Source organism: Meles meles, chromosome 20, assembly GCF_922984935.1.
Source record: "Meles meles chromosome 20, mMelMel3.1 paternal haplotype, whole genome shotgun sequence".
Lineage (NCBI taxonomy): Eukaryota > Metazoa > Chordata > Mammalia > Carnivora > Mustelidae > Meles > Meles meles.
In genome coordinates, this window is record NC_060085.1 from 33,734,966 (window position 1) to 33,747,092 (window position 12,127).

General features: G+C 38.1%; 1 protein-coding gene across 14 annotated transcripts in view; it reads right to left on the reverse strand.

Moving 5' to 3' along the window:
* Positions 1 to 12,127, reverse strand: part of MAGI1 (membrane associated guanylate kinase, WW and PDZ domain containing 1) — a 633,893-nt gene that overhangs the window by 92,726 nt on the left and 529,040 nt on the right. For 6 of the 14 annotated variants that reach the window (XM_045990405.1, XM_045990407.1, XM_045990401.1 and 3 more), the window contains exons 6-7: positions 6,783 to 6,865; positions 1,981 to 2,019 (exon numbers count right to left, since the gene is read on the reverse strand). In XM_045990405.1, the coding sequence (XP_045846361.1) occupies positions 1,981 to 2,019; positions 6,783 to 6,865 (122 nt within the window). The remainder of the gene's footprint in view (positions 1 to 1,980; positions 2,020 to 6,782; positions 6,866 to 12,127) is intronic. The other 8 variants (XM_045990406.1, XM_045990402.1, XM_045990398.1 and 5 more) reach the window with 2 other exon arrangements.

Below are 12,127 nucleotides of genomic sequence, written 5' to 3' on the forward strand. Positions count from 1 at the left end.
GTATGGGACGCAAAAGTTGAGAGTTCTATCTCTACCCACAAGGACATATCTGGGTCATTTCTGCATACACATTCTTCTCCTGACCCCTATTAAGGGCAGAGAGTACACAAGGAGTATTAAAAAGTTCAACAAGATGGAATTAGTCAATAAATAATAAAACTACTAGGAAAAAACACTATGTGCGGATCACAGGGACACAAATTAAGACACACTTTCATTAAGTTTCCTCACAAATACAATGGGAGCTGCTCTTTCAGCCTTTCTTGACAGATCAGGAAAGGGAAGCTAAGAGAAGGGGAGTGACTTGCCCAGGTCAACAGGGGAGCCCGGATAAGGAGCCAGGCAGCCTGATTTGCCCCTGGACAGTTCTGCCATGTCACCAAACCATCTCCCAGGATTCCCATTATGACCATGAGAAACGATATATGTAGTCATTAATGCTTATTTTTCCACTCTTCGACAGCACAGGAAAGTTCCCACAATATAACAGTTACAAGGGGAAAAAATTGAGAAACTGCTTTCCTAAAAATGTCAACATTCAAACTTCCACGGAAGCACAAATGTCTCTATGCACAGCTATATTATCTCTACAGCCGTAGAGCACTGGTCCCTCAGACATATCAGTCACCTAGCAAGAGTGATTTAAATCGGTTCAGTAAATGGTTAAGGCGCTCATCCTGCGTCTCAAAAACTAGTTGTCTTTTTCGGTTAATTTTTTTGACGCAACAAATTTCAAATTGTTCTCTATCACAGGATGGATCTCAAGTCTTTCTTACCACAATGACAAGGACAACTTATTAAATATCTTTTAAAAATAAGCTCCATTCAATCATTATTGACTGATGCCGGCATATCTATTGCTTACAATGGGATATGTTCCCAACATTTAAAAAAAAAACAGAACTAAATTCCATTATATCATAGCTCCACTCAACCACGATTGATTATTATATTACAAACACAAACAAAACCACATGAAAACAGTAATCTGTATTATTAAGTATTTATGTTTTCAGTTCTTAAGGCAATTGCAAAAATGTTAGTCCGATTCAATCACCTCAGGACAGTTCTTTTCATATTGATGTTAAACAATCTTCTATCTCAAAAATACACGATGGTCAATGGTCAATAAGTTAAGGCTTTTATGTGCAATTTAGCTTGAAAACCTTGGGCATTCCAATCTATCCTTCAGTAAATGCATCAGACGGAATGCAAACTAATTTTAATATTGTTCAAAGCTGAACATAAAACGTAGCATAGAACATAACTCAATATATTCCAACAGCAAAGATAAAAGTGTTTGGCATTATCTGCAAATGTAAATTATTTCTAACTGCAACGGCTAGAGTAGTCAAGACTTGATTTACATGGATATACACTCTAAGACAATGTCACACAGAAGCTCAGTATCTGGTGTTCAAGCCACTCACCACATCTACAAAGTCATTACATAGCTGGTGACTTTGTGTCCAAGACGAAGACTTATTAATTATTCAGTTGATGGGGAGAATTCCTATATTGCTACCACACCTACAAAGATCCCTAATGAGTTTGGTGGGTCTTTAGTTTTGTTTTGCTCTGCTTTTCTGTATGGCCCCTGGACATAACTACCCGCACCCAAGAAAGAAATGAGGTGGAGGTAGGTCGTACTGGAGATGAAGGCACGTAGCAAGTGCTGACCCTCTCCCAGCTCATACACAATTCACAAGACGACCTAGCACCAACTTGCTAACTCTCGTTCTAGTCTCGACGCACTCAGGCATTTTCTTTGCAGACACAATTTATTACAATTTATTACAACTCTGAGGGATGCCTGCAAGTCAGACACTAGGGTTGTAAGATGGACCTTTCATGGATACACCCAAGTGAAAGTCATCATCGAAGAAGTGCAAACTAAAGGAATGGAAAGATTAAGCAATTTGCTGGAGACAAAAGCATTCAGGGCAAGTTAGGCAGTGGCAGCGGGATGGGAGGGTTTACCTAGTTCACTGTCCAGCTCCTCGGTGTGGACCCCTTCTTCTCCAAAGGAAGAGCGGGAATGAGACAGAAAAGAGAGAAAGAAAAATTGAGACACCAACACCAAGAAAGAAAACTCCCCTCAGAAAAACAGCAGCAAACACATCATTTCGTTTTGTCCTTACCTGCATTGTGGCCTATCTCAGTGGCTTGGCTAGTAAACTGGAGACCTCAGTGTACATTACCAAACGGTAAGAGCTGATATTGCAACAAAATTATATGGCTCATTTCCTTGTGTGTCAGAATAGGGTTTGATTGGTGGTAGAAGATGACAAATACCTTTGCGGTTTCAATTTCAGTGTTCTTAAGTGGGAAGTCACTTATTACAGACCTTATTTCGGGCAAACAAAGCTGTCACACCTTTCAATATTAGCCCTTTTAATCCCGCAATAATCCTCTAATCAGTGAGGCAATTATACTCACAATCAAAGCATTACTTAATGTAGAAGGAATACTGCTGCGTGCAAAATGGAAGGTGAGGTCACAATGAGAATGCGGACTGTAAAATGAGCTACACTGAACAGCGTCTTACAGCAGGAGTCAGGAATCATGTCAGGATGTTGTACGTTAAGGAAGCAGATGTGAAGGCTGCCCTGAAATGACGATGGGGAGGCATCATGTAGTTTGTATAGGATTTCTAAGTCAAACAGCTCAGAAATGTTAGAATGAAAATGCTCTCAATTAAGTCAGGGGGCAAAACCAGTCAAGATCCTTTCCATGCTTGACCTCCTCCTGCTGTAAGTAAACGCTGTATGGCAAGTGAGAACGCAGGAGGGCACACAACAGATCATCTTCATGTATAAAGTCCCTCCAGCTACAGAGCAAGTGGCCATTCCCTCTAATGTATGCGCCACAAACACACGGAATAAAAACTGTTCTCACCATTGCCAAATGCTCAGTGCCCAGGAGGTTGTGGTACATGGTAAATACCAAATATTTCAAAATGGATGCATGGATGGATGGATGGATGTCTCCATTACTGACTTAAGTAATCAACATGGCACTATCCGCCTTGTAAAGTCTTGATTTAAAAGTGATTGAGTTGCCAACAGTAAGTTTTGGTGCTGGCACGGTCTCTGAAAAATGGAATCTTATTTACATAAAATCGTTCGAGAAAATGTCCATTTAAATATTATCTAAAAATGTCTTTGGGGGTGCATTCATTCATTTCTCCAATAAGCATTTAATGAGAAAGATCTACTATGGGCCAGTCACTGTGAAAAGTGACAGATCAAATATCCATTCGAAGGAGGAGACAAATCCTAAACTCCCGTATATAAAAGTAAAGTTAAAACTGTGATTAGTTCTCTAAAGTAACACACATCACAGAGTGACCTAATCATATGTGGGGCAAGGTCACAGAAAAAGTCCCTGAGCTATAACCTAAAGGATATGAACGATTTAACAAAAAGACTTCAAGTGATGAATGACTGAAACTTGTGCTTTCTGACAGCAGGGCATTCTGACTGTTGAGTTCATTGGTACATCTGAAGTTCTTAGGATACTATATAGAAGGCAACCAATAACTATTTGTGAAATGGAAGAATATTCTGAGAGAGAACTAGTAGGGATGAAGGGCAGAATGTAGTGGAACAAGAGTGAGAAAAGCCAGAGGTCAAACCACTGAGGGCTTGGGGACCCGCTATGGGGAGGGCTGGGTATTTACGGTACAGAGAACCAGTGAATAGAGGTTGAGGGGGTGGCCCGTGATAAAACAATCACACAGACATTTTAAAAGATTGCTCTGGGTACAGCGCACGGAGAATGGGAAAGAGTCTGGGTGAGAGATGAGTGGTATGGCCTGAGAGGATGCTACAGGGGGTGAAATAGTGAATGGGTTCCAGAGATATCTGGGAGGCAAAGTAAATTCAGAGGGTAGATGGGTTGAAATGAAAGTCAAGAGAAGGTAAGCCAAGGGGGACTCTTAGGTATGCATGAATTTCACCCTCGACTGAGATAGGGAACCCTTACAGAGGACCAGGTTTTGAGAGGAGAGATCATTAGTTGGGTTTTAAGCAGACTGAGTTTGAAGTCTCTTTCAGACAAAAAGCATTATCAATCAGGCATATACAAATATTGGCCTGGAGCTCAAAGGCAAGGAGAGAATGTATCTCTAATTCAACTAGATACACAGAAACAACAAAAGGAGTTATACACTGAAGATCAAAATCCCAAACCAGCTCATCACTTTTTCGAGTTAGGAAAAAATATATAAAATTTTTACAGTAAGTATAATGCTATATTGTTACATTCCTTGTGTGTATGACTTCCAGAAAATGGAAAGAAATACAGGAACAATACTGTGACCAAAAGTATTATTCTTCTTTGTGTCACAACATAAACAACAACATAAGGCAGATTTGTGTTAACAGGTAACAGAAAATGCAGATGTGGAGACTGATAAATGACAAGAGTGGTAACACCTGATTATATACTTACACTATTTGTGTATACAGGTACATAGACATGCATGTCATTTCTTCTAGAAAAAGGTTATGTGAATCCTAGTGTTGAAGGGATAATTCATCAACTAATGGTATTTGGTATGAATACATACTTGTTCCAGATAATATCATTAATACCAATGACAAGAATTTTAAGAATTAAATATAAATTGACCCTTAAACAACACAGGGGTTTAAAAAAAAAAAAAACAACAAAAAACACAGGGGTTGGGGAGAATGACTGTCTGCAGTCAAAAATCTGTGTGTAACTTGACTTGGCCAAAACTTAACTACAAATAATCTACTGTTGATAACCTTAGCAATAATATAGTGGAGTAACACTTCTTTTGTACATTGTAAGTACTATATACTATATTCTTTCAATAATACTTGATGGTTTCTTAATAGTTTTGGTACTCTGAAGCTGCTGTAAGATTCATTTGCAGGTTTTTCAAATGATCAGAAGTCTCCAAAAACTCTTCCTATATATGTATATGGAAAAAAGTGGACCAGTGCAGTTCAAACCTGTGTTGTTCAAGGGTCAACTGTACTAGATTTGGTCACAAAATAATTCAGCAATTCTACTCAACACTTCATTAAGTTTCTCTTAGTAAAAGCTGCTGGAGCCGTCTATCATCTATAAAATATATTAACAGGCATTTTTGTATGTTCCCAGTGTAATTATAATGGAGACCGACAGTGAAGCTCTCCTATGGTAATAAGAAGTCGAAAATGCGTTTGCAATCATCAAGCATTAAATAAAGATTAAATTTTATTCTCTGAAATTTTATGGTTGAATGCATTTTATATTCTGATCTTTGAAAATTGGTCACTTTTATATTATATATGAAATCTAATATTTGAATAATCAGAACAGTTCCTTATCCCTGAAGCATGCAAATAATGAAGCTGACCGCACATGTTCCATTTCTTCTTCAGGAATGGGACTAAGCAACCAAAATGAAATGAGCATCTCAGGCATGCCTCCTTAGTCAGAAGGATTTGTAGTTCCATTTGGAGTCACTCAGATAATATGAACATGCAATTTTATGCTCATTTCATGGTATCTGCAATCCACGTAGAGCAGAAGGATCTGGGAGTACAAGGTTTTGGCAGTATTACGTTTTCCTGGCTTACATTTTCAGACAGACCTCAAGTTTATGCATACAACAATTCTGTGCCACAGGATAAATTAATAAAGCTTCATTATCTTGAAGTAAAATACGTACTCCATAATTATACCACTAATTCAAATGCCAGAGATGAATAATGAGTAGCTAAACAAACCATTTCCCTTTTAATTCAGCCATGTCAAAAAAGTAGTTCTGGTAGAACTTGGGATAGACTCCAGTGCACTGTAAAGGCATACATTTGCTCTAATTTTTTTTTTTTTTTCCCATTTTGGAGGAGTAATTAGAAATCCCAAAACCTTGAAATAAACTTTAGTCAAAAAACAAGTCAATTGATTTTTTTTTTTTTTTTTTTTTTTTTTTTTTTTGAGATTAACAGGCAGAGTCATGCTAAGGGTAACACCTCAGGCTCTTTCTTAGAAGAATGTACTTTTCAGATAACAAGGGTATATTCCAAGTTATACAGAAATTCCCAAAGAAGTCACAATCAGCTTTCAAGAAAATTCAAGAAAAGCTCTTGATTTTTTCCTTTAAGACTTCTGCAATAAAGGATTAGGATCTAAGAGGTAAGGAACCAGAGCATCTCTGGTTTCTATTTCAAGAGATTTTCTTGAGTTTTCTCCAAGGTCCTGAAGACAGAGGTTGTATCTTCATTGAAACAGTCTGATGGCCTTAAAGTTCTGTTTCTAATGGAGATACTAGCACGCATCTGCCTTTATATGTAAACAAACTGTTCTTTTATATTTTTAAATTAAATTAAATTTTAAATTTTTTATAAATATATAATGTATTTTTATCCCCAGAGGTACAGGTCTGTGAATCGCCAGGTTTACACATTTCACAGCACTCACCATAGCACATACCCTCCCCAATGTCCATATCCCCCCTCCAACCCCCCCTCCCCTCAGCAACCCTGTTTGTTTTGTGAGATTAAGAGTCACTTAGGGTTTGTCTCCCTCCCAATCCCATCTTGTTTCATTTATTCTTTTCCTACCCTCCAAACCCCCCATAACAAACTGTTCTTTTAAAACAATTCTGATTCTGCTGCTGCTCTTGGAAACTACAGGTCGCTTATTAGAAATTGGATGACCTTTTAAAAACTCACTTGTTAAAGACCGGTTGACTTTGCTACAGAACTCCTTAAACCTTGCCCATGTGAGCCAGCCCCCAGCTCACTGGAGCCAAGACCTACCATCATCTTCACACTCTTCCAGAGGCTTCTGCTGCTTGTTCAGGCACCGAGGGTCTAACCAGGATGTTGTCTTTGTGTTATGGCTGAAATCAAGACACAAAAACGAGAAATACATTTAAAAAGGAAAAGAAAAAAGGCAAAAAGCTCAGTGACAAAGCTACTTTGTCAAGAGCAAACCCAAACCAGAAGAGAGACCAAATTTGGAACCTGAAAAGGTGTGGGAAGGGCCTTAGGTAGACTTTTTACTTATCGAAGGTATAATCGTTCCGTTATGGAAAGCTTAACACGTGACGCCAGTTTTGTTTTTGAAAAATGAGTTCCAAAGGATACCCCTGGTCCACACTGTCTCCCCTCGTCTAGACTTATTTTAGTCTCCACTTTCGCAGAAGAGCAAACCAGTTTGCTTTAAATCTGCCTCTGACTTAAACCTTGAATGCTGGAATTCACAAAGAAGGCTGCTATTTCACTCATTATATTACATAAGATTTCCCCTGACACTGAAACCACCTCAGTCCACGCAACTGGCTCTCAGAAGCTAATACCTATCATTAATCACATCCTGAATTACGTTGCATGCAAAGTGATGGCAACCTGGAATTACCTATCCTAAACAGAACGTAAGCCAAAAACCCACACAGCTTGAAGAAACTAAACATGTCTGCCTTCTAGAGGGCGCAGCCCGACTCCAGACGAAGTGTTTCAACAGACACTGAGTTAGACGTTGAAAGTCTGAGAGGGCACAGAAGTCTTTCTGATTAGTGCCCTGAAGCCATGCCGGTGTGATGACAATATCTGGAGGAACTGCCCGGAAGCAGCTCGAGACCCCGGGGGGAAAAAGTTCTGCCTGAGCTCCCGGGCCACTTATGCAAGCTCAATCAAGAGGGCAACAAACTGTAAGGTCAGTAAGTTCAAGCTGCAAACCAGAAATGAAAAAAAAATTTTTTTTGAAATTGAGGTAGTAACTGTAATTATTTTTGGAAGTCTGCCATTTAGGTTATAAATGCTGAAAAACATGGCCACAGTTTTGAGTTTTGAGTTTCAGGTCTTACAAATTGTTGAAAAACGTTAAGGCTTAAGTGAAAAACAGAATATGCAAATATATATACAAATCACCTCAACTGTACGTAAAGAAAAAAAAAGAAAGGTAAGATAGAAACAACTGTTGTCAAGTATTACTCTGCGTCCACTTAGAATTACCAAAATCTGTTCTTTTTCACATATGTTATAATTTACTAATCCTTACGATAACCTTATGAGGGAAGTATTACTACATTTTACAGATAAGAAAGATGAGGACAGAGGTGAGGAAATTTGTAGAAGGCTATGTTGTTGATACCTAGCAACACTGGCAAAAAACCCAGGGAGTCCAACACTAGAACCCATGGCTGCACTATTCCTACGTGAGTAAGAGAGTAAAAATGGCCGTTGCTGGGCGGGGAGGTTATTTATGATTTTTTTAAAAAACACTTTTGCATTTTGAGATAATTGTGGATTCAAGTGTAGTTATAAGAAAGAATATCGAGCCATCCCACATGCCCTATACCCAGAGCCCCCCAATGGGGACATCTTACAAAACTAAAGTACAATGTCATAACTGGGCTATTGCTCTCCATACAGTCAAGATAGAAAACATTTCCATCACAACAAGAATTCCTCCTCATGTTACCATTTTAATAGCCACCCCTGGTTTCCTTCGAGTCCCTGCCCCCTCAACCCCCTCTTAATTCCTTAGCAACCACTGATCTCTCCATTTCCATGGTTTTGTCATTGCAAAAATCTTCTATGGAATCATACACACGTAATCTTTGGGGATTGCTATTTTTTGTCCAGTGTAATTCTCATCAAGGTAGTCACATGTCTTGATACTTACTTCTTTTTATTGCTGAGTTGCATTCCATGGCATGAATGTACCAGAGTTTAACCACTGAAGGACATGTAGGTTGTTTTCAATTTTCGGCTCTTTAGAATTAATCTACTATAAACATTCATGTCCAGGTTTTTGTGTGAATGTTGAGTGTTCACCTCTCTGGCCAAATGTGCAATTGCTGGGACATACGGTAGTTGCATGTTTAGTTTTATAGGAAACTCCCCAACTGTTTTCTAGAATGTCATACAATTTTACATACCCACCAGCCATCTATGAGCGATCTAATTTCTCTGTATCTCTGCCGTCATTTACTGTTATTAACTATATTTTTATTTGAGCCATCCTAATAGGCATGTAATGGTATCTTTGTGATTTTAATTAGCATTTCCCTAATGGCTAATGACGATGAACATTTTTTTTCATGTGCTTATTTGCCATCTGTATATTCTCTTCAGTGAAATGTCTGTGGTTCACTTTCTAATTGAATTTTTTTAATGCTACTGTTGAGTTTTGAGAGCTCTTTATATACTCTAGATATCAATCCATTATCAGATATGGGGTTTGCAAATACTTTGTCTGTAGTTTGCCTTTTCATCCTCTTATTAGGGTCTTTTCTGAAACAAATGTTTTTCATTTTGATGACATCGTATTTCTCAAAGATTCCTTTTAGGGTTCATGTTTTTGATGTCAAGTCTAAGAACTCCTCGTTTAGTCCTAGAGCACCCCTCCAATTTTTTCCCCAAAAAGTTTAATTGCCTTGTGCTTTACACTTAAGTCTGTGATGATCTACTGTGAGTCAATTTTTTGACTAAGGTGTGAGGTGGAGGTGGAGGTTAATTTATTTACTTCTGGCTAAACACTTAATTTAATGCCACGTCCATGAAAAGGCTATCTTCCCTGCATTGAATTGCTTTGGCATCTTTGTTGAAAATCACTTGGATATATTTGTGCATCTGTTTCCGGGTTTCAGTGATATGCACCAATACAATACAGCCTATGTTACTGTAGCTCTATAATAAGTCTTGTTATTTGGTAGACTGATTAACTTTATTCTTCTCTTTCGAAACTGTTCTGGGGCAGTTGGGTGGCTCAGTTGGTTAAGTGTCTGACTTGATCTCAGCTCAGGTCTTGATCTCAGGGTTGTGAGTTAAAAAACAAAAACAAAAAACCATAAGAACAAAAAACCATAAGAACAAAAAGAAACAAACTTTTCTAGCTATTCTAGTTCCATCGCCTTTCTATATAAATTTTAAAATGAACTTGTTGATATTAACAAAAAACCTCACTGAGATTTTGACAGGATTTGCATTAAACCCATATATCCATTTTGGAATATTTTACTATATGATTGTGTCTTTCAATCTACATCTTTCAATACATGAACAGGGGACATCTCTCCATTTGTTTAGATTTTCTTTGATTTCTTTCACCAATATTTTGTAGTTTTGGGCATATAATATCTTGAATATGTTTTGTTAATTTACATGTAAGTGCTGTTTTTCTGGAAGTAAATATGAATTATATTGTATTTTTTTTAAAGATTTTATTTATTTGACAGATAGAGATCACAAGTAGGCAGAGAGGCAGGCAGAGAGAGAGAGGAGGAAGCAGGCTCCCTGCTGAGCAGAGAGCCCGATGTGGGGCTCAATCCCAGGACCCTGAGATCATGACCTGAACTGAAGGCAGAGGCTTAACCCACTGAGCCACTCAGGCACCCCGAATTATATTGTATTTTTAATTTTGCTGTATGCATGTTCATATAGATATACATATATGCTTATCTTTTACCTTGTGATCTTGCTGAACTCACTTACTTTAGAACTTTTTTTTGTAGATTTTATGTGATTTTGTATATTACTTGTATATACTCATGTAATCTGCATAGAGGGATGGTTTTATTCTTTCTTTTTCAATCTGCAGGTCTTTTATTTCTCTTTCTTGATTTATTATCCTGGCTAGAAATTCCAGAATCACGTTAATTAAGAGTGGTGGGAACTGAGGCGCCTAGCTGACTAAGTGACCGACTCTTAGTTTCAGCTCAGGTCATGATCTTAGGGTTGTGAGATCAAGCCCTGTGCAGTGTTCCAAGCTCATTTCTAGAAATGAGTCTGCTTTCTCTCTCCCTCTGTTCCTCCCCACACACACTCTCTAAAAAATAAATAAAATTTTAAAAGAAAAGAAAAAAAAAAAGACTGGTGAGAGCTAATATCTTTAACTTGTCCCTAATCTTTTAGGGGAAAGTTTTGTTTTGGGTTTTTTTGGTCTTTTACCACTAAGTATAATGTTTTGCTGTACATTTTTGGTAGATATTATCAAGTCAAGAAAATTCCCCTCTCTTCTTATTTTTCTGAGAATTTTTACCATCAATGAATGCTGAATCATGTCAAATACTGCATTGATGATTATGATCATGTGTTTTTCTTTAGTATCTTAATATGTTAGATTATATTTAGGAATTTTTCACATATTGAACCAATCTTGCATCCCTAGGATAATTCCCACTTGGTCATGGTGTATACATCTTTTCTTTCTTTCTTTTTTTGTTTTTTTTTAGGATATTTATTTATTTATTGAGAGAGAGGAAGAGAGCGCACATGCCAGCAGAGGAAGGCAGAGGGAAAGAATCTCCAGCAGGCTCTGAGGAGAGTGTGGAGTCCAATGCAGGGCTCAATCCTAGGACCCTGAGATCATGACCTGAGCCAAAACCAACAGTTAGACGCTCAACTTATTGAGCCACCCAAGCGCTCCAAGTCTGCAGTTTGCTATTTTCTTAGAAAATAGACTAGACTATCCCAGTCCTTGTTTGCTTTTGGTAACAAGGTAACAACAGCTTCACAACATAATTTGCTAAGTGTTCCTCTACTTCTATTTTCAGAAGGAGACTTAAGTAATTCTTTGAGCCTTTCTCCAGTGAAACCATCTGGGTCTGGAGATTTCTTTTTCACGAGTTTTTGTTTTTTTGTTTTTTGTTTTTTTTTTTAATTTGACAGAGAGAAATCACAAGTAGGCAGAGAGGCAGGCAGAGAGAGAGGAGGAAGCAGGTTCCCCGCGGAGCAGAGAGCCCGATGTGGGGCTCGATCCCAGGACCCTGAGATCATGACCTGAGCCAAAGGCAGAGGCTTTAACCCACTGAGCCACCCAGGCGCCCCTCTTTTTCTCGAGTTTTTAAATTACAAATTCATTTTCCTTAATAGTTATAGAGCTAGTTAAATTATCTATTCCCTATTGGATGAGTTGTGGTAGCTCGTACTTCTCAAGAAATTGGTCCATTTTATCTAAGTTGTCAAATTTATGTGTGTAGATTTGTCGGCAACACTCTCTGATTACCTTTTAATGTCTTCAGGGTCTGCGGTGATTCCCTGTTTAATTCCTAATGCTGGTAATTTGTGTCTTCTCTAATTTTTTTTCTTTGTCAGTTTTGCCTTCTTCTTGTTCATTGAACAGCAGACCTTCAACTTCAGTCTAGTTGCATATAATG